At 42.5% G+C, this 24,588-nt stretch overlaps 1 protein-coding gene across 1 annotated transcript in view; it reads left to right on the top strand.

The window, feature by feature from the left end:
- Window positions 1–6,153: 6,153 nt before the first annotated feature.
- LOC137047427 (uncharacterized) overlaps window positions 6,154–24,588 on the top strand; it is a 40,159-nt gene continuing 21,724 nt past the window's right edge. The window contains exons 1-4 of the mRNA XM_067425058.1: window positions 6,154–6,165; window positions 6,213–6,318; window positions 6,493–6,744; window positions 19,016–19,072. Of these exons, the coding sequence (XP_067281159.1) occupies window positions 6,154–6,165; window positions 6,213–6,318; window positions 6,493–6,744; window positions 19,016–19,072 (427 nt within the window). The remainder of the gene's footprint in view (window positions 6,166–6,212; window positions 6,319–6,492; window positions 6,745–19,015; window positions 19,073–24,588) is intronic.

Raw genomic sequence — 24,588 nt, 5'->3', positions numbered from 1 at the left:
CGACTTTACCCACCAGACCATTAAAAACAACGTCGGCGTTGGTGGGTAAAGCGTACTCGGCAGCGGGTCAAGCGGCTGCATGCCTGCACACGATGGCTATCGTGCAGGCATACCAGGCTGACCTGCTGAGGGATCTGGACAGTAGTGATGCTGTGGGGGGAGATATTGTCGCTGAATTAAGATCATCAGCTGATTTAGCTCTCCGGGCCACCAAGGAGACGGCCAGATGTGTTGGCCGCTCCATGGCAGCATTGGTGGCTACGGAGAGGCATCTATGGTTGAACCCCACAGATATCAAGGAGAGGGAGAAAGCCTTTCTGCTTGATGCGCCGCTTTCTCCTGGAGGCCTCTTCGGTGACGCAGTTCACACTGTCACCGAGAGGTTCCAGGAGTCAAAAAAGCAAGCTGCGGCGCTCAAGCAGTTCCTCCCTCTCCGAGTCCAGGTCCCTGGGGCTGCTGCTGATACCACCAAGCAGCCCAAACCGAGTACGAGCTCTTCACACAGGGCTCAGCAGAAGCAGAGCGTCGCTGCCCGAGCTCCCCCTCAGCGTGGGGACGAGGGGCGGCGCTCTCAGACGAGGCCTTCGAGGGGCAGGGCTGATCTGCGGACAGTCCTGATCGCCAAGAAGGCCTCGTCGAAGCGTTCCTGACGCCAGAAGCGTCAGGACGCTGAGGGTGGTTCCCCCCGTAGGGAAACGGTGTTTACCCCAGCCAACGGTACCCGTTTCCCTACGGCACCCTCGGGGGGCCGCGCTGCCAACCCCGCCGCAATGCCAGGGCGCAGTCGGTCTCCGCGGGCCACCCGAGGGTGGTCCGCACCCCCTTCGGGGGGCCCCCGAGCAGTCAAGTCAGTCGTTCCCTGCCGGTCCGCCGCTTCAGGGCACTGTGCTTGTTGCTCAAAATACACCAGAGGTCAGCCTCGAGAGGCTGGTTCCCTTAGTACATTTTCTAGACGAGTGGAAACGTCTATCAAACATATCTCGTTGGGTCCTGCAGATAATAGAAAAGGGGTACGCTATTCAATTCAGAAGTCGGCCACCTCCTTTCTGCGGTGTCCTACCTACAGAGGTAGGCCCGGAGCAGGCTCTGGTAATGGCACAGGAAGTAGAGACACTCCTGCAAAAAGGGGCTATAGAGAGGGTTCCCCCTCCCAGCAGGGAGTCTGGCTTTTACAGCCGTTACTTCATCGTGCCCAAGAAGGATGGGGGCTTACGCCCGATATTAGATCTGCGGCTATTGAATCGCTCGGTGGCCAAGCTCAAATTCAAGATGCTTACACTCAGACAGATTGTAGCGCAGGTCAAATCGGAGGATTGGTTTGTCACCATAGACCTCAAAGATGCGTATTTTCATGTCTCCATCCTTCCACATCACAGGAAGTTCCTGAGGTTTGCCTTCGGGGGAGAGGCATACCAATATCGTGTACTTCCCTTCGGTCTAGCACTGTCACCCCGCACGTTCACCAAGTGTGTGGATGCAGCTCTGGCGCCGCTGCGTCTACAGGGCATCCGCATACTGAACTATATCGACGACTGGCTGATTCTAGCGAATACAGAGCAGATGGCGGTTCAGCATCGAGATGCTGTTCTCGCCCACATGTCGAAGCTGGGGTTGAGGCTGAACGCCAAGAAGAGTGTGCTTTCTCCGGCTCAGAGAACCACTTTTCTAGGTGTGAACTGGGACTCGGTAATTATGCGGGCGCAATTATCGCCAACACGCATAGCACCGATCCTGGCAGCCGCCAAAGAACAGAAGCTAGGCCGAGCCGTCACTGTGAAACAGTTCCAGAAACTGTTAGGTCTCATGGCAGCAGCATCCAACGTGATACCTTTTGGCCTACTGTACATGAGGCCACTGCAGTGGTGGCTCAAAACAAAAGGGTTCTCCCCGAGGGGAAATCCGCTCCGCACGATCAAAGTCACGCGGCGATGCCTACGTGCTCTGGTCATGTGGAAAAACCCGGGGTTTTTGTCTCAGGGTCCCGTGTTGGGGGCTCATGTTCGTCGCGTAACGCTAACGACAGATGCCTCTCTCACGGGCTGGGTGGCGACCATGAGTGGTCGCTCGTCCCAGGGTCTATGGCAGGAACATCAGCGGCACTGGCACATAAATCGGCTAGAGATGCTCGCAGTGTTTCTTGCATTGAAACAGTTCCTGCCCGACCTCAGGGGCCACCACGTACTAGTCAGGACAGACAACACGTCGGTGGTCGCCTATATAAATCACCAGGGGGGTCTGAGGTCTCGTCCGTTGGACAAATTGGCACATCGGATCCTCCTGTGGGCCCAAGGGAAATTGCTGTCAATCAGGGCAGTATATATCCCGGGGGCCCTGAATCAGGAAGCAGACAGCCTGTCGAGACAGGGGCCGAGGCCCGGGGAATGGAGACTCCACCCAGAGGTGGTGGAGCTCCTTTGGAAGGTTTATGGGAAAGCAGAGATAGACCTGTTCGCTTCGGCGGAGAATTCTCACTGCCCGCAGTGGTTTTCTCTGACCCATCCGGCCCCGCTGGGGCTGGATGCCATGGTACAGGAGTGGCCGAGGCTGCCTCTGTACGCCTTCCCCCCGATTGTCTTGCTTCCAGGAGTTCTGGAGAGGGTACGCCGGGACGGGGCCCAGGTACTTCTAGTGGCTCCGAACTGGCCGACCCGAGTATGGTTTTCGGACCTGATATCTCTCCTGGAAGGCTCTCCGATGGAGATTCCGACCAGGAGGGATCTACTCTCTCAGGCGGGCAGGAGATTCCTGCACCCACGCCCGGAGATGTGGAAACTGTGGGCCTGGCCTCTGAGGGGGCTAGGCTCATAGAGGAAGGTCTCTCGGCCGAGGTCGTAGAGACCATCCTACACTCCAGAGCTCCGTCCACAAGGAAGCTGTACGCTTTGAAATGGAGACTTTTCTCAGCATGGTGCAGAGAATGCCAGTGGGACCCAGTTAACTGCCCGGTTGGTACAGTGCTGGAGTTCCTGCAGGCAAGGTTCTCGGCAGGGTTGACCCCCTCCACACTTAAGGTGTACGTGGCGGCCTTGGGTGCCTTCCACGTCCCTTGCAGTGGAGTGTCTTTGGGAAGACACCCTCTAATTACACGCTTCCTTCGTGGCACTTTAAGGTTGAGGCCAGTTATGCACTCGAGGGTCCCAGCATGGGACTTGGCCATTGTTTTGAGGGGCTTGTCCGGACCACCGTTCGAACCTCTGGAGGAGGTTTCGGACAAGTTCCTCACCTTAAAAACCATCTTCCTGTTGGCCATTTCGTCTCTTAAAAGAATAGGAGATATTCAGTCCCTGTCAGTAGGGCCCTCATGTCTAGAGTTTGCGCCTGGGATGGTGAAAGCATTTCTGCATCCCAGGCCGGGTTATGTCCCCAAGGTTCCTACGAGCCCACGGGGCCCCATCACTCTACAAGCCTTCTGTCCTCCTCCGTTTATGACGTCAGACCAGGAAAAGTTAAATCTGCTGTGTCCTGTGAGGGCACTGGATACATATGTCCACAGAGCTGCCCTGTGGAGGAAATCTGAACAATTGTTTGTCTGTTTTGGACCCCCTAAGAAGGGGGCTCCAGTATCCAAGCAGAGGATGAGCAAGTGGGTGGCCGAGGCCATCTCACTTGCTTATGAAGCTACCGGGGAGCCATCTCCACTGGCTGTCCGGGCGCACTCAACCAGGGGTATGGCTGCTTCTAAAGCACTGTTGTCGGGGGCTTCCCTCCATGATATCTGCAACGCGGCCGGATGGTCGTCTCCTTCTACCTTCGTCAGGTTCTACGAACTAGACCTGGCATCTACAGTAGGGGCACAGGTTCTCTCGTAACCGTGTGCGCTTCGGCTTCACACATACGAGACACTTGGTCCTATGGCGATGTGGGTATAAGCGTTCTCACAGCGTTTCGACGCAGCTCGAGTTCCCCGAAAGGGAACGTCTCAGGTTACGTATGTAACCCTAGTTCCCTGAGGGAACGAGACGCTGCGTCGCTCTGCCATACTCCCGGCGTGTCCGTGATCACTTACTTCAGGCTTTATCAGAAGTTAGTTCCTGTTTGTTTTCACGGACGTTTTATAGCTTCCGGTCGATGACGTCATCACGCCGACGATCGATCTTTTTTCCGATGGAATGGTTCTACAGGCGCTTCACGACGCATTAACGCAGAGGCGTTCTCACAGCGTTTCGACGCAGCGTCTCGTTCCCTCAGGGAACTAGGGTTACATACGTAACCTGAGACGTTAACATCACTGGACCAGCTAATTCTTATTGGTTAAATAAGGAAACTCCATCAGTGCACAATTATCAAGCCACTTGGATGTGTGATTAAATGTTTAAAGCAAAAGAAAATCCAGTTGACTGAAATATCTAGAATATTTTATGATGACACTGATTAATGAGAATAAACAGAAACATGTATTTTTCAGTATTAATACTTTGTATTGAATTAATATTGGGTAACATTTTGCAATAACAGGACATGAATAATCATGTATTAATACATGAATGAATAGTTAATTCAACATGAACTTATGATAAGTTAAGATATGAACAAATGAGGAGCTATCCTTAATTAAGACATAAGTCATGATGATTCATGCATGAATAACAGCAGCATTAATACATGACACTCTGACTTTTAATTAATAATGTGATTTAATACCGTCATCATTTAAACTGTAAACTGTAAAATCTGCCATCTGCAGCTTTGTGATAAATAACATTAATATTTAGCCATCAATTTCACAAATTTGTCTAATCAAACATGGAAAATAGACTAATAACTACCACTAATAATTTTCAATTGATATAAACCGTTTTCTAATTTTTATAGTTCAGTTAAATTTAGTCATAGCTATAGTTTTCTTTCCGGAACTACAGTATGTAGGGTTTGTTTCTGGTGGGACATTCATTAGTAGACATTCACTTAAATAATAATTTAAGAAATGTTTGTATGATTGTTTTATTGGGATATTTATGGAGATGTGTACAGTAATTAACTGTATTTTTTTAATTGTTTAAATGTATATGATTCGATTACCATCCGCCGGTGGATGTGCTCTGCTTTACATGTAAATGTGCCTTGTGTGTGTCTTTACAGTTATATTTGGGCTTTATTTTAAGTCCATATAATTTTAATATATATTTAATAAAAATAAAATAACTAGCCTACAAATACTTTATATATATATATATATATATATATATATATATATATATATATATATATATATATATATATATATATATATATATATATATATATATATATATTGTACCGGGGTGAAAAGGAATAAGGATTCTTTGTGTATATGTTAATTCATTTTGTAATTAATGAATTGTTAGTGCATCATATTGTCTAAACTCACGGTTAACTAACCATACACTAACATCAACTGATGGCTTGTTAATGTATGACTATCATGACTTTACTTGAGGGGGCACATCATGATTAACTCATTATTAACTAACCATACACTAACATCAACTCATAGTTTGTTAATGCATCATTCTGTCATGACTTCATGATTAATTCACTATTAACTACTTACCAAATTCAGCTAATGATTGATCATAAACTTATTATAAATTTCACATGTAACTAGTATAACTAGTATTCAGCCCAGTTAAGAGAATGGAGGTACCGTATCATCATGGCCTATGTCTGGGTGGAGAGAGAACTGTACGGATCCCAGCAGACGTTACCTCACTTCCGGATTTTAATGCTTGTTTCCTGTTTGGTTATTTTTTAGGGTCTGATTCCTCAGAAATTGTTACACATGTACTAACATGTATTAATGCTGCTGTTATTCAAGCATTAATCATTATGACTCATTTCTTAATTAAGGATAGCTCCTCATTTGTTCATGATTAGTTCATATCTTAACTTATCATGAGTTCATATTGAATTCTATCTATGAAAAACTTCTATCTCATGACTTATCATGAGTTCATATTGAATTAACTATTCATTCATGTATTAATACATGATTATTCATGTCCTGTTATTGTAAAGAGTTACCCAATATTGTACTGTCTGGTTTTGTAGGAACCGACCCTAAATCTTTGTTAGGAAAAAAGGGAGAAAACATCATCCTGTCATGTGACTTTGAGGACAAGAATATGCTAATTATTTTAAGTACTAAGATAGAAAACAACATTCATGTTTGTGAGGATGAAGAAGACTGTAGTGGTCGCGTGTTTAGAAAAGGATCATGTGACATCGTCATCAAGAATCTGAGCTTCAGTGACGCTGGGAAATACTTTCTGAAAGTCTTTACCAATACTAATCAGACAGAGCTGGACCATCAAATAAGGACATACCAACTTCATATTCATGGTAAAGTCAAAACTGACCAAACCATCAACATGCTCATTTAAATATTCACATTTGGTTCCTTAATCTTTAAAATATGTGTATGGACTTTACTTATAATGATGTGTGTGTGTGTGTGTGTGTGTGTGTGTGTGTGTGTGTGTGTGTGTGTGTGTGTGCGCGCGTGTTTCTCCTCAGATGAAATCTTTGTGAAAAAGCATGAAGAGCTGAAGTTGGATGTTTTGTTCTCCAATGCTAAAAAAGTGGAGACAAACTCCAGTGGAGAGTGGACAGAGGTGTGGAAGGAAGGTGATGGGCTTAAAAGTGAACGACTGAACGTTAGTGATGTAGACCTGATCATTAACTCTTTTAGTGCCTCTGATGCTGGAACATACAGAGTTCTGGACTCTAAACAAGAAATCCTGATCACAGTCACACTCAGACTCAATGGTGAGAGAAGATCAGTATAGAGCGGATCAATCAGTCATATTTTAATTATGATTTCTGCTTCTCTCTATTAATTATGCATAATTATCAGTGATACTGGCCCACGGGTTATTTGTTGAAAACGGTTTTGTTTTAAATCAACATTTAAATTTTATTACATTGTTAACAAATGTAACCCCTCCTGTTCAAACCACCTGCTACAAGATCTCTCCAAACAAATATCGACAGGTGAACTTCATTAGCGATGATGATCGACAGGTGAACTTCATTAGCGATGATGATCGACAGGTGAACTTCATTAGCGATGATGATCGACAGGTGAACTTCATTAGAGATGATGATCGACAGGTGAACTTCATTAGTGATGATGATCGACAGGTGAACTTCATTAGTGATGATGATCGACAGGTGAACTTCATTAGTGATGATGATCGACAGGTGAACTTCATTAGAGATGATGGTCAGGTGAACTTCATTAGCGATGATGATCGACAGGTGAACTTCATTAGAGATGATCGACAGGTGAACTTCATTAGAGATGATCGACAGGTGAACTTCATTAGTGATGATCGACAGGTGAACTTCATTAGAGATGATCGACAGGTGAACTTCATTAGTGATGATGATCGACAGGTGAACTTCATTAGTGATGATGATCGACAGGTGAACTTCATTAGTGATGATCGACAGGTGAACTTCATTAGTGATGATGATCGACAGGTGAACTTCATTAGTGATGATCGACAGGTGAACTTCATTAGTGATGATCGACAGGTGAACTTCATTAGAGATGATGGACAGGTGAACTTCATTAGTGATGATGATCGACAGGTGAACTTCATTAGTGATGATCGACAGGTGAACTTCATTAGTGATGATGATCGACAGGTGAACTTCATTATTGATGATGATCGACAGGTGAACTTCATTAGTGATGATCGACAGGTGAACTTCATTAGTGATGATCGACAGGTGAACTTCATTAGTGATGATGATCGACAGGTGAACTTCATTAGAGATGATCGACAGGTGAACTTCATTAGTGATGATCGACAGGTGAACTTCATTAGTGATGATCGACAGGTGAACTTCATTAGTGATGATCGACAGGTGAACTTCATTAGAGATGATCGACAGGTGAACTTCATTAGTGATGATCGACAGGTGAACTTCATTAGTGATGATGATGTTCGACAGGTGAACTTCATTAGCGAAGATCGACAGGTGAACTTCATTAGTGATGATGATCGACAGGTGAACTTCATTAGAGATGATCGACAGGTGAACTTCATTAGTGATGATCGACAGGTGAACTTCATTAGTGATGATCGACAGGTGAACTTCATTAGAGATGATCGACAGGTGAACTTCATTAGTGATGATGATCGACAGGTGAACTTCATTAGTGATTATGATCGACAGGTGAACTTCATTAGTGATGATCGACAGGTGAACTTCATTAGTGATGATCGACAGGTGAACTTCATTAGTGATGATCGACAGGTGAACTTCATTAGTGATGATGATCGACAGGTGAACTTCAGTTGTGATGATGATCGACAGGTGAACTTCATTAGTGATGATCGACAGGTGAACTTCATTAGAGATGATGGACAGGTGAACTTCATTAGTGATGATGATCGACAGGTGAACTTCATTAGTGATGATCGACAGGTGAACTTCATTAGTGATGATGATCGACAGGTGAACTTCATTAGTGATGATCGACAGGTGAACTTCATTAGTGATGATCGACAGGTGAACTTCATTAGAGATGATCGACAGGTGAACTTCATTAGTGATGATGATCGACAGGTGAACTTCATTAGTGATGATGATCGACAGGTGAACTTCATTAGTGATGATCGACAGGTGAACTTCATTAGTGATGATCGACAGGTGAACTTCATTAGTGATGATCGACAGGTGAACTTCATTAGTGATGATGATCGACAGGTGAACTTCAGTATTGATGATGATCGACAGGTGAACTTCATTAGTGATGATCGACAGGTGAACTTCATTAGAGATGATGGACAGGTGAACTTCATTAGTGATGATGATCGACAGGTGAACTTCATTAGTGATGATCGACAGGTGAACTTCATTAGTGATGATGATCGACAGATGAACTTCATTAGTGATTATCGACAGGTGAACTTCATTAGTGATGATCGACAGGTGAACTTCATTAGTGATGATGATCGACAGGTGAACTTCATTATTGATGATGATCGACAGGTGAACTTCATTAGTGATGATGATCGACAGGTGAACTTCATTAGTGATGATCGACAGGTGAACTTCATTAGTGATGATGATCGACAGGTGAACTTCATTAGAGATGATCGACAGGTGAACTTCATTAGAGATGATCGACAGGTGAACTTCATTAGAGATTATCGACAGGTGAAATTCATTAGTGATGATCGACAGGTGAACTTCATTAGTGATGATGATCGACAGGTGAACTTCATTAGCGATAATCGAAAGGTGAACTTCATTAGCGATGATCGACAGGTGTACTTCATTAGTGATGATCGACAGGTGAACTTCATTAGTGATGATCGACAGGTGAACTTCATTAGTGATGATGATCGACAGGTGAACTTCATTAGCGATGATCGACAGGTGAACTTCATTAGTGATGATGATCGACAGGTGAACTTCATTAGTGATGATGATCGACAGGTGAACTTCATTAGAGATGATCGACAGGTGAACTTCATTAGTGATGATCGACAGGTGAACTTCATAAGAGATGATCGACAGGGGAACTTCATTAGTGATGATGGACAGGTGAACTTCATTAGTGATGATCGACAGGTGAACTTCATTAGAGATGATCGACAGGTGAACTTCATTAGAGATGATCGACAGGTGAACTTCATTAGTGATGATCGACAGGTGAACTTCATTAGAGATGATCGACAGGTGAACTTCATTAGAGATGATCGACAGGCGAACTTCATTAGTGATGATCGATAGGCGAACTTCATTAGAGATGATCGACAGGTGAACTTCATTAGTGATGATGATCGACAAGTGAACTTCATTAGTGATGATGATCGACAGGTGAACTTCATTAGTGATGATCGACAGGTGAACTTCATTAGTGATGATGATCGACAGGTGAACTTCATTAGTGATGATGATCGACAGGTGAACTTCATTAGCGATGATCGACAGGTGAACTTCATTAGTGATGATGATCGACAGGTGAACTTCATTAGTAATGATCGACAGGTGAACTTCATTAGTGATGATGATCGACAGGTGAACTTCATTAGCGATGATCGACAGGTGAACTTCTTTAGTGATGATCGACAGGTGAACTTCATTAGTGATGATCGACAGGTGATCTTCATTAGTGATGATGATCGACAGGTGAACTTCATTAGTGATGATCGACAGGTGAACTTCATTAGAGATGATCGACAGGTGAACTTCATTAGAGATGATGATCGACAGGTGAACTTCATTAGAGATGATCGACAGGTGAACTTCATTAGCGATGATCGACAGGTGAACTTCCTTATTGATGATGATCGACAGGTGAACTTCATTAGTGATGAGGATCGACAGGTGAACTTCATTAGTGATGAGGATCGACAGGTGAACTTCATTAGAGATGATCGACAGGTGAACTTCATTAGCGATGATCGACAGGTGAACTTCATTATTGATGATGATCGACAGGTGAACTTCATTAGTGATGATGATCGACAGGTGAACTTCATTAGTGATGATGATCGACAGGTGAACTTCATTAGTGATGATGATCGACAGGTGAACTTCATTAGTGATGATCGACAGGTGAACTTCATTAGAGATGATCGACAGGTGAACTTCATTAGTGATGATGATCGACAGGTGAACTTCATTAGAGATGATCGACAGGTGAACTTCATTAGTGATGATCGACAGGTGAACTTCATTAGTGATGATCGACAGGTGAACTTCATTAGTGATGATGATCGACAGGTGAACTTCATTAGTGATGATCGACAGGTGAACTTCATTAGTGATGATCGACAGGTGAACTTCATTAGTGATGATCGACAGGTGAACTTCATTAGTGATGATGATCGACAGGTGAACTTCATTAGTGATGATGATCGACAGGTGAACTTCATTAGCGATGATCGACAGGTGAACTTCATTAGCGATGATCGACAGGTGAACTTCATTAGTGATGATCGACAGGTGAACTTCATTAGCGATGATCGACAGGTGAACTTCATTAGTGATGATCGACAGGTGAACTTCATTAGTGATGATGATCGACAGGTGAACTTCATTAGTGATGATCGACAGGTGAACTTCATTAGTGATGATGATCGACAGGTGAACTTCATTAGTGATGATCGACAGGTGAACTTCATTAGTGATGATCGACAGGTGAACTTCATTAGTGATGATGATCGACAGGTGAACTTCATTAGTGATGATCGACAGGTGAACTTCATTAGCGATGATCGACAGGTGAACTTCATTAGTGATGATCGACAGGTGAACTTCATTAGCGATGATCGACAGGTGAACTTCATTAGTGATGATCGACAGGTGAACTTCATTAGTGATGATCGACAGGTGAACTTCATTAGAGATGATCGACAGGTGAACTTTATTAGCGATGATCGACAGGTGAACTTCATTAGAGATGATGATCGACAGGTGAACTTCATTAGAGATGATGATCGACAGGTGAACTTCATTAGTGATGATGATCGACAGGTGAACTTCATTAGTGATGATCGACAGGTGAACTTCATTAGCGATGATGATCGACAGGTGAACTTCATGAGAGATGATCGACAGGTGAACTTCATTAGTGATGATCGACAGGTGAACTTCATTAGTGATGATCGACGGGTGAACTTCATTAGAGATGATCGACGGGTGAACTTCATTAGAGATGATCGACGGGTGAACTTCATTAGTGATGATCGACAGGTGAACTCCATTAGAGAAGATCGACGGGTGAACTTCATTAGTGATGATCGACAGGTGAACTTCATTAGAGATGATCGACAGGTGAACTTCATTAGCGATGATGATCGACAGGTGAACTTCATTAGCGATGATGATCGACAGGTGAACTTCATTAGAGATGATGATCGACAGGTGAACTTCATTAGTGATGATGATCGACAGGTGAACTTCATTAGTGATGATGATCGACAGGTGAACTTCATTAGTGATGATCGACAGGTGAACTTCATTAGAGATGATGGTCAGGTGAACTTCATTAGCGATGATGATCGACAGGTGAACTTCATTAGAGATGATCGACAGGTGAACTTCATTAGAGATGATCGACAGGTGAACTTCATTAGAGATGATCGACAGGTGAACTTCATTAGAGATGATCGACAGGTGAACTTCATTAGTGATGATGATCGACAGGTGAACTTCATTAGTGATGATGATCGACAGGTGAACTTCATTAGTGATGATGATCGACAGGTGAACTTCATTAGTGATGATCGACAGGTGAACTTCATTAGTGATGATGATCGACAGGTGAAATTCATTAGTGATGATCGACAGGTGAACTTCATTAGTGATGATCGACAGGTGAACTTCATTAGAGATGATGGACAGGTGAACTTCATTAGTGATGATGATCGACAGGTGAACTTCATTAGTGATGATCGACAGGTGAACTTCATTAGTGATGATGATCGACAGGTGAACTTCATTATTGATGATGATCGACAGGTGAACTTCATTAGTGATGATCGACAGGTGAACTTCATTAGTGATGATCGACAGGTGAACTTCATTAGTGATGATGATCGACAGGTGAACTTCATTAGAGATGATCGACAGGTGAACTTCATTAGAGATGATCGACAGGTGAACTTCATTAGTGATGATCGACAGGTGAACTTCATTAGTGATGATCGACAGGTGAACTTCATTAGTGATGATCGACAGGTGAACTTCATTAGAGATGATCGACAGGTGAACTTCATTAGTGATGATCGACAGGTGAACTTCATTAGTGATGATGATGTTCGACAGGTGAACTTCATTAGCGAAGATCGACAGGTGAACTTCATTAGTGATGATGATCGACAGGTGAACTTCATTAGAGATGATCGACAGGTGAACTTCATTAGTGATGATCGACAGGTGAACTTCATTAGTGATGATCGACAGGTGAACTTCATTAGAGATGATCGACAGGTGAACTTCATTAGTGATGATGATCGACAGGTGAACTTCATTAGTGATTATGATCGACAGGTGAACTTCATTAGTGATGATCGACAGGTGAACTTCATTAGTGATGATCGACAGGTGAACTTCATTAGTGATGATCGACAGGTGAACTTCATTAGTGATGATGATCGACAGGTGAACTTCAGTTGTGATGATGATCGACAGGTGAACTTCATTAGTGATGATCGACAGGTGAACTTCATTAGAGATGATGGACAGGTGAACTTCATTAGTGATGATGATCGACAGGTGAACTTCATTAGTGATGATCGACAGGTGAACTTCATTAGTGATGATGATCGACAGGTGAACTTCATTAGTGATGATCGACAGGTGAACTTCATTAGTGATGATCGACAGGTGAACTTCATTAGAGATGATCGACAGGTGAACTTCATTAGTGATGATGATCGACAGGTGAACTTCATTAGTGATGATGATCGACAGGTGAACTTCATTAGTGATGATCGACAGGTGAACTTCATTAGTGATGATCGACAGGTGAACTTCATTAGTGATGATCGACAGGTGAACTTCATTAGTGATGATGATCGACAGGTGAACTTCAGTATTGATGATGATCGACAGGTGAACTTCATTAGTGATGATCGACAGGTGAACTTCATTAGAGATGATGGACAGGTGAACTTCATTAGTGATGATGATCGACAGGTGAACTTCATTAGTGATGATCGACAGGTGAACTTCATTAGTGATGATGATCGACAGATGAACTTCATTAGTGATTATCGACAGGTGAACTTCATTAGTGATGATCGACAGGTGAACTTCATTAGTGATGATGATCGACAGGTGAACTTCATTATTGATGATGATCGACAGGTGAACTTCATTAGTGATGATGATCGACAGGTGAACTTCATTAGTGATGATCGACAGGTGAACTTCATTAGTGATGATGATCGACAGGTGAACTTCATTAGAGATGATCGACAGGTGAACTTCATTAGAGATGATCGACAGGTGAACTTCATTAGAGATTATCGACAGGTGAAATTCATTAGTGATGATCGACAGGTGAACTTCATTAGTGATGATGATCGACAGGTGAACTTCATTAGCGATAATCGAAAGGTGAACTTCATTAGCGATGATCGACAGGTGTACTTCATTAGTGATGATCGACAGGTGAACTTCATTAGTGATGATCGACAGGTGAACTTCATTAGTGATGATGATCGACAGGTGAACTTCATTAGCGATGATCGACAGGTGAACTTCATTAGTGATGATGATCGACAGGTGAACTTCATTAGTGATGATGATCGACAGGTGAACTTCATTAGAGATGATCGACAGGTGAACTTCATTAGTGATGATCGACAGGTGAACTTCATAAGAGATGATCGACAGGGGAACTTCATTAGTGATGATGGACAGGTGAACTTCATTAGTGATGATCGACAGGTGAACTTCATTAGAGATGATCGACAGGTGAACTTCATTAGAGATGATCGACAGGTGAACTTCATTAGTGATGATCGACAGGTGAACTTCATTAGAGATGATCGACAGGCGAACTTCATTAGAGATGATCGACAGGCGAACTTCATTAGTGATGATCGATAGGCGAACTTCATTAGAGATGATCGACAGGTGAACTTCATTAGTGATGATGATCGACAAGTGAACTTCATTAGTGATGATGATCGACAGGTGAACTTCATTAGTGATGATCGACAGGTGAACTTCATTAGTGATGATGATCGACAGGTGAACTTCATTAGTGATGATGATCGACAGGTGAACTTCATTAGCGATGATCGACAGGTGAACTTCATTAGTGATGATGATCGACAGGTGAACTTCATTAGTAATGATCGACAGGTGAACTTCATTAGTGATGATGATCGACAGGTGAACTTCATTAGCGATGATCGACAGGTGAACTTCTTTAGTGATGATCGACAGGTGAACTTCATTAGTGATGATCGACAGGTGATCTTCATTAGTGATGATGATCGACAGGTGAACTTCATTAGTGATGATCGACAGGTGAACTTCATTAGAGATGATCGACAGGTGAACTTCATTAGAGATGATGATCGACAGGTGAACTTCATTAGAGATGATCGACAGGTGAACTTCATTAGCGATGATCGACAGGTGAACTTCCTTATTGATGATGATCGACAGGTGAACTTCATTAGTGATGAGGATCGACAGGTGAACTTCATTAGTGATGAGGATCGACAGGTGAACTTCATTAGAGATGATCGACAGGTGAACTTCATTAGCGATGATCGACAGGTGAACTTCATTATTGATGATGATCGACAGGTGAACTTCATTAGTGATGATGATCGACAGGTGAACTTCATTAGTGATGATGATCGACAGGTGAACTTCATTAGTGATGATGATCGACAGGTGAACTTCATTAGTGATGATCGACAGGTGAACTTCATTAGAGATGATCGACAGGTGAACTTCATTAGTGATGATGATCGACAGGTGAACTTCATTAGAGATGATCGACAGGTGAACTTCATTAGTGATGATCGACAGGTGAACTTCATTAGTGATGATCGACAGGTGAACTTCATTAGTGATGATGATCGACAGGTGAACTTCATTAGTGATGATCGACAGGTGAACTTCATTAGTGATGATCGACAGGTGAACTTCATTAGTGATGATCGACAGGTGAACTTCATTAGTGATGATGATCGACAGGTGAACTTCATTAGTGATGATGATCGACAGGTGAACTTCATTAGCGATGATCGACAGGTGAACTTCATTAGCGATGATCGACAGGTGAACTTCATTAGTGATGATCGACAGGTGAACTTCATTAGCGATGATCGACAGGTGAACTTCATTAGTGATGATCGACAGGTGAACTTCATTAGTGATGATGATCGACAGGTGAACTTCATTAGTGATGATCGACAGGTGAACTTCATTAGTGATGATGATCGACAGGTGAACTTCATTAGTGATGATCGACAGGTGAACTTCATTAGTGATGATCGACAGGTGAACTTCATTAGTGATGATGATCGACAGGTGAACTTCATTAGTGATGATCGACAGGTGAACTTCATTAGCGATGATCGACAGGTGAACTTCATTAGTGATGATCGACAGGTGAACTTCATTAGCGATGATCGACAGGTGAACTTCATTAGTGATGATCGAAAGGTGAACTTCATTAGTGATGATCGACAGGTGAACTTCATTAGTGATGATCGACAGGTGAACTTCATTAGAGATGATCGACAGGTGAACTTTATTAGCGATGATCGACAGGTGAACTTCATTAGAGATGATGATCGACAGGTGAACTTCATTAGTGATGATGATCGACAGGTGAACTTCATTAGTGATGATCGACAGGTGAACTTCATTAGCGATGATGATCGACAGGTGAACTTCATGAGAGATGATCGACAGGTGAACTTCATTAGTGATGATCGACAGGTGAACTTCATTAGTGATGATCGACAGGTGAACTTCATTAGAGATGGTGATCGACAGGTGAACTTCATTAGTGATGATCGACAGGTGAACTTCATTAGTGATGATCGACAGGTGAACTTCATTAGTGATGATCGACGGGTGAACTTCATTAGAGATGATCGACGGGTGAACTTCATTAGAGATGATCGACGGGTGAACTTCATTAGTGATGATCGACAGGTGAACTCCATTAGAGATGATCGACGGGTGAACTTCATTAGTGATGATCGACATGTGAACTTCATTAGAGATGATCGACAGGTGAACTTCATTAGTGATGATGACCGACAGGTGAACTTCATTAGTGATGATGATCGACGGGTGAACTTCATTAGAGATGATGATCGACAGGTGAACTTCATCAGAGATGATCGACGGGTGAACTTCATTAGTGATGATCGACAGGTGAACTTCATTAGTGATGATCGACAGGTGAACTTCATTAGTGATGATCGACGGGTGAACTTCATTAGAGATGATCGACGGGTGAACTTCATTATTGATGATGATCGACAGGTGAACTTCATCAGAGATGATCGACGGGTGAACTTCATTAGTGATGATCGACAGTTGAACTTCATTAGAGATGATCGACGGGTGAACTTCATTAGTGATGATCGACAGGTGAACTTCATTAGAGATGATCGACAGGTGAACTTCATTAGTGATGATGATCGACAGGTGAACTTCATTAGTGATGATGATCGACAGGTGAACTTCATTAGTGATGATGATCGACAGGTGAACTTCATTAGTGACGATGATCGACAGGTGAACTTCATTAGAGATGATCGACAGGTGAACTTCATTAGTGATGATGATCGACAGGTGAACTTCATTGGTGATGATGATCGACAGGTGAACTTCATTAGTGATGATTGACGGGTGAACTTCATTAGAGATGATCGACGGGTGAACTTCATTATTGATGATGATCGACAGGTGAACTTCATCAGAGATGATCGACGGGTGAACTTCATTAGTGATGATCGACAGGTGAACTTCATTAGTGATGATGATCGACAGGTGAACTTCATTAGTGATGATGATCGACAGGTGAACTTCATTAGTGATGATCGACAGGTGAACTTCATTAGTGATGATGATCGACGGGTGAACTTCATTAGTGATGATGACCGACAGGTGAACTTCATTAGTGATCATCGACAGGTGAACTTCATTAGTGATGATGATCGACAGGTGAACTTCATTAGAGATGATGACCGACAGGTGAACTTCATTAGAGATGATCGACAGGTGAACTTCATTAGTGATGATCGACAGGTGAACTTCATTAGAGATGATCGACAGGTGAACTTCATTAGTGATGATCGACAGGTGAACTTCATTAGTGATGATCGACAGGTGAACTTCATTAGTGATGATCGACAGGTGAACTTCATTAGTGATGATCGACAGGTGAACTTCATTAGTGATGATGATCGACAGGTGAACTTCATTAGAGATGATGACCGACAGGTGAACTTCATTAGAGATGATCGACAGGTGAACTTCATTAGTGATGATCGACAGGTGAACTTCATTAGAGATGATCGACAGGTGAACTTCATTAGTGATGATCGACAGGTGAACTTCATTAGTGATGATCGACAGGTGAACTTCATTAGTGATGATCGACAGGTGAACTTCATTAGTGATGATCGACAGGTGAACTTCATTAGTGATGATCGACAGGTGAACTTCATTAGAGATGATCGACAGGTGAACTTCATTAGAGATGAACGACAGGTGAACTTCATTAGTGATGATGATCGACAGGTGAACTTCATTAGTGATGATGATCGACAGGTGAACTTCATTAGTGATGATCGACAGGTGAACTTCATTAGTGATGATCGACAGGTGAACTTCATTAGTGATGATGATTGACAGGTGAACTTCATTAGCGATGATGATCGACAGGTGAACTTCATTAGTGATGATGATCGACAGGTGAACTTCATTAGTGATATGATCGACAGGTGAACTTCATTAGAGATGATGATCGACAGGTGAACTTCATTAGTGATGATGATCGACAGGTGAACTTCATTAGTGATATGATCGACAGGTGAACTTCATTAGTGATGATGATCGACAGGTGAACTTCCTTAGTGATATGATCGACAGGTGAACTTCATTAGTGATGATGATCGACAGGTGAACTTCATTAGTGATGATCGACAGGTGAACTTCATTAGTGATGATCGACAGGTGAACTTCATTAGTGATGATCGACAGGTGAACTTCATTAGTGATGATGATCGACAGGTGAACTTCATTAGTGATGATGATCGACAGGTGAACTTCATTAGTGATGATGATCGACAGGTGAACTTCCTTAGTGATATGATCGACAGGTGAACTTCATTAGAGATGAAACTGACTCAACTAACAGTGACAAAGACAAACAGAAACTGAATACATTCATGATTATTATAATCTTTGAGCAAAATAATCATGATTATTAGTTTAAGCATTATTATACTGTACACATCATGATCTGAACATCAGATGATGCTAAACTGAATGACTGACCTTTCAATGTTATTTACAGAATCAATGGAGGGACTGAAGGACATCCGTGATAACAAAACAAATGACACTGAACAAGGTAAATAAAACTGGGCATTGAGAACTTTACACAATCCTTAAAACAATGGATCTCCCTCATTCCTTCTGTCACAGTTATGTTCATGTAGGCCATTTCTCAATATGCTTTCTTGTCTGTTCTTGTGTTCTCGTGGACTTGTGAATCATCATCATTGGCTCTGCCCAAGTAGCTACTGTTCAAATTCAAACTTCACATCTAGTCAAGTATAGTTCAAAACATGTTTTTCATGGAGCTTTCTTCTCTGTAATGTTAGCGCCCGTTGCCTAGCCAACCACTACTTGATAGTGTATTCAATAGAGGTGATGTTTTTCACACCTGAAAATGAGAAAAATGTAATTTTACAAAAAACCCAGTGTAATTGTGACTTATATAATGCATTTTACATCAAATAATTTAACAAAAAAGTAGGTACTTAAATCTGCACTATATAACTTTTCCGCCTGCTAGAGGTCGTCTATTCAAAACAAAGGTGTAGTTCGATTGATGTCATGTTTGAGCTCAGAATCTCACCTCACAACCGGTGAAACAGAATCGGGATAGGACTCATGTTCATGGATGTGATCATTAACATTACTGTAGTATGAAGCAGAGCAGGACCGAATGTTGTGGAGCTTAGCAAGGCCGCTGGAGTGATTGTTACGCAACACAAGTAAGTAAGTCGTAGCAGGACTTTTATTATGACGGGACAGTCACCAGCGCAATTTCTTTACACAAATAAAATGAGAGTATTAAGTTGTTTCCACTGCTGAGGGAAAATTATCACACCGGCACGTCACGTGCATAATATGTCAGCCAATATGACATCACAGCCTGTTCATTATCAAAATAAAATACAGTCAAACGAACATATACAAAGTTCTGTGGGCTTTATGTCTGCTGAGTGCAAATTCCAGCGCAATGCTTCAGTTAACAGTCATGAAGTGCGAGATGAGATGTGTAGCTAAACTAAACGTGTGTTATGATAAAAGTTTTAAACGAGTGACAGAAACCAATGCTCAGCTGTGGGAAGGGTAATATGCCTGTCAGGAAGGAGCAGGTGATGGAGAGGAGAAGGAGGTATTGTGCAGTTTTAACAAAAAATACCTTTCTTTCTACCCTATCCCTTCTACATTCCAGGAAAACATGTCCTGCGGTCTCAAGACTCCCATTCAAACAAGCCAGAGACATGCTTTCCTACAATGCGACGAAAGAATAACTTAACCCACAATGCCCCAACATAGGTCTACAACGTTTAATTGAATCCCTTTGGAAAAGAGAATTGCAGAAAAAAAATTGCAAAAAAAAATAAAATTCTAATATCAGATTGTATAGAAATGTAGAGTCTACGCCTACTTTTCTTTTCCCACCCTCTCTGCGTTTCTTCTATTAAGCCCTCCTTAATTATTTTTCTCAGTTCCCACTCTGCCCATTAATATATGGACATCTATTTCTCTCTCCTTTGCGATGTGGTCCACCTGATCATTCCCACTCCCCCCAGGGTGCCCAGGAACCCAGCTAAAATGTATGTTGCAAGCAAACCTAACTCTAAAAATAACACTTAAGATGTCTTTTACAATGTTAGGACGAGCTTTAGATTGTCCTACTCTTGAAGATTCCAGAGCAACTGCAGAATCAGAACTGATAATGACTTATTTTGGTCTAACTTCCTCAAACCACCATAAAGCCCATAGAATTGCCATTAACTCAGTCGAAACAATGGAGCTGCCATTAGATATGCATCAGCCAATCTTCAGCCATAGCTACTCTACATACACCCAAAATCTAGCTCGTCCACTGGATCTCTAAACCCATCTGTAAAAACGATTATAGTACTTTCACTGATTAAATTAAGATATTCAGCTATTCTTGGTGTCACCTCCCACTTATCTTTTCATTGAAGAAAACCAAGCTCAATGTTTAGTTCAGGCATTACCCAATAGGGCAAAGGTAGTGTGCTCCACAATACCTCTTTGTTCCATGCTTGTCTTCCTAGCCCACTGATTTACATTGCAAAACATTTTTTATATTTATTACCTCCATCAGACTCTTGTAACAGACACCTTGCTCGGAAGGTATAATTACACCCACTAAGTTTTACCCAGTACTGTAACCCTAACTTAATACGCCTTAACCATAAGGGCATTTCTCCCATTTCAATTAACAGAGCAGGGACTGGAGAGGTTCTGAAAGCCCCACAACAAAGCCTCAAAGCCCTTGCCTGCAAAACATCTAACCTAGCCAGAACAGTTTTAGAAGCAGACCCATATACAAAGCATCCATAATTAAGAGCAGATCTGATCATGGCCTGAAAAATTAGCAGCATTGTCTCTCTACCCATTCACATCCAGCCAGATTTCAAATAACATTTAGCACTTTTTCACACTTCAACACAAGTTTACATGCATAGCCCAAGTCATACGCTCTTCAAACCAAACCCCTAAAAATGTTTTAAAAAACAAAAAAAAACTTCTCCAGTGGAGACCCATAAATATATAGCCCTCAATTGGGTAACTTTCTTTTAAAACCAAGTACAATTATATTTAGTCTTTGAGGCAGAAATTTTGAAGCCCCATTTATTCCCCCATTCCTCTACAGTCACTAATGCTCTTTGAATCTGTTTTAAAACTCTGTATTATGCCCTCTTTTCCAAATGGCCCCAGCATCTGCAAATAAAGAAAGCCCAAATCCTCTCTCTGTTTTATCAAAGTATCATTAATCCTTATATTGAATAAAACTGGACTGGTAACACTTCCCTGCGGGGTTCCATTTTCTATTTCCACAGTCTTTGAACTGCCATTACCAACCTTTACTTGAATTGTTCTTTTTGTGTTTAGATGTTTTTATTTGGTATTACAGCAGAATTTCGATTGTAAATACACTTTTTTATGCAAACAAATAAAAGTCAAATAAAATAAACATCTTAACAAATATGCCTGAAAATAAAAATAAAATAAAATAATGATATAATAATTACCAGAAAATTTTAATAGGAATATTAATTAGTTAGACCCACCCACAACTTCAACCCTATCCAGTGCTATCCAGAAGTAAAAGCAGGTAATGGATGCATGATAAACATTAATCACAAGTTTGCAGAAAGTTTGCAGAAATAAAAGGTGACCAAACTTTTTCAAATAACAGAATCTTGTCTTTTAGGGTATACCGAATTCTTTCTAAATGTAGTGTACCAGTCAACTCTATCAGCCATAATTTAAGATTTGGAACTTCCTTTTTCTTCCAAAACATAAGAACAAGTTTTTTGGCAGAGATTAATCTATACAAAACAAAATGTTGTTGTATCCGTGTAAGTCTCAAAATTCTTCAGAGCCTCAAAAAATGATTAATATAGGATCCGATTTAAAAAAAAAAATGTGCCTAGTGTGTCTGTAAAAACCTGAAAAATGTTATTCCAGAAATGTTGCAACTTTGGAGACGTAGCATAGGAATGAGACAGGCTGGCATCTAAAAATTGACATTTATCACATAATAGATTCACTTCAGGGAATATTTTGTTCAATTTACACTTGGAATAATGAAGCCTATGCAGCACTTTGAACTGAATAAGATAATGTCTTGCATTAGTGGAACAACTTGACAAGTTCAAGACTGCGTTCCCATCTTTCAATAGAATTTTTCACCGCAAGTTCCTCTTCCCAGGCATATTTAATTTTCTCCATAGAAGGACTTTTCCCCTGTTCTAAAGCTTTGTATAGAATGGAGATGGTATTACTATCTCCTTGACATCTTTCCAGAAATGCATCCAGATACATGGGTGTAGCAGTGACAAAATTAGGAATATGAGACTTCACAAAGTCTCTAATTTGAAGGTACCAGTTCTCATACAATTGTTGAAAGGAAGCAAATTTACCATTCACATATAAATTGCCTATCTTTTGTAACCCCACATTTTTCCACATTTCAAATGTACTGTCCAACATTGACGGGCAAAAAGAGTGGTTAGCAAATAGATAGAAAGTAGATAGTTAGTTTGATAGAAATCAAAAACGACATTTGGGTGAGTTTAAAATGTATCTTTAATTGTTTCCAGATATGAATAGAATTATGAATAACCAGGTTGTGATTATAAAGTTGTAGCAAAGTTCGATAGGATGAGGAAGGAAGAGGACATGGGGGTCGGCTAGACGGTTGATGCTCTTTATTTATTCTCTCAATATTCAAGGCACACTCCGTAGTGTGGAGATTCTTTCAAACTCAAAACAATAGCGATCACTTCCGGGTCGGCACTTCCGGCTTCCGGTAACTCAGTCTCTGTGGGGGTTTGGCATCAACCGTCCGAACTCTCTCTCTCCCTGGTCTCTGGTTCCGCTGGTGTTTTATCCCGTCTCCGCGCTCATTACTGGAACAAGAGACAGGTGTTATTAATCTGCGTCCAACCCACTCACTTACCGCTCGTCCCGCGGCCCTCTCTCCCGCTGCAGACCTCGCTGAACCACGCCCCCCTTGCCACATACCCCCACCGCCCGACTCAGGCCGGGGAGCCGTCCGGCCTGCAGCCCCCCCCCCCCCCCATTTCTGGAGAGGAAATCGGCCGCAGCCATCTGAGCACCCGGCCTGTGGACCACCTTGAACTTAAACAGCTGAAGAGCTAGATACCAACGGGTGATCCGCGCGTTGGTATCCTTCATGCGGTGGAGCCATTGGAGAGGAGCGTGGTCCGAACAGAGAGTGAACTCCCACCCCAGGAGGTAATAGCGGAGAGTGAGAACGGCCCATCTGATGGCCAAACACTCCTTCTCTATGGTGCTGTACTTAGCTTCCCTCTTGGAGAGCTTACGGCTAATGTACAGCACCGGCCGCTCTCCCCCCTCCACCTCCTGGGCCAGGACTGCGCCCAGCCCCCTGTCCGACGCGTCAGTCTGCAACAAGAAAGGGAGAGAAAAGTCAGGGGAGTGTAACAGCGGCCCGCCACATAGAGCAGCCTTCACTTGGGTAAAAGCCTGTTGACACGGCTCCGTCCACTGGACCGTATCTGGTAGCCCCTTTCTAGTAAGATCAGTCAAAGGGCTGGTGAGGTCCGAATAATTTGGTATAAACCGTCTATAATATCCCACCAGCCCCAAGAACTGTCTTACCTCCTTTTTGGTCTTGGGCCTCGGACAGGTTGCAATTGCGGCAGTCTTATCAATTTGGGGACGCACCTGCCCATGACCCAAGTGGAAGCCCAGATATCTTACTTCCACCCGCCCAATCGCACACTTCTTTGGATTGGCCGTGAGCCCCGCTCCCCTCAGCGACCTCAGGACCGCCCTCACATGCTGCATATGCCGCTGCCAATCGTGACTATAAATCACTATGTCATCCAGGTACGCAGCAGCATATGCAGCATGGGGACGCAAAATCCTATCCATGAGTCGCTGGAAGGTTGCGGGCGCCCCGAACAAGCCGAAAGGAAGCGTGACAAATTGGTGTAATCCAAACGGCGTGGTGAAAGCTGTTTTTTCTTTGGACAATGGAGACAAGGGGATCTGCCAATAGCCCTTTGTTAAGTCCAGTGTCGAATAAAATCGAGCCGTGCC

This window comes from Pseudorasbora parva, chromosome 19, assembly GCF_024679245.1.
Source record: "Pseudorasbora parva isolate DD20220531a chromosome 19, ASM2467924v1, whole genome shotgun sequence".
NCBI lineage: Eukaryota > Metazoa > Chordata > Actinopteri > Cypriniformes > Gobionidae > Pseudorasbora > Pseudorasbora parva.
Note: the sequence above shows the minus strand (reverse complement) of the source record. Positions and strands in the feature narration are given on the sequence as shown.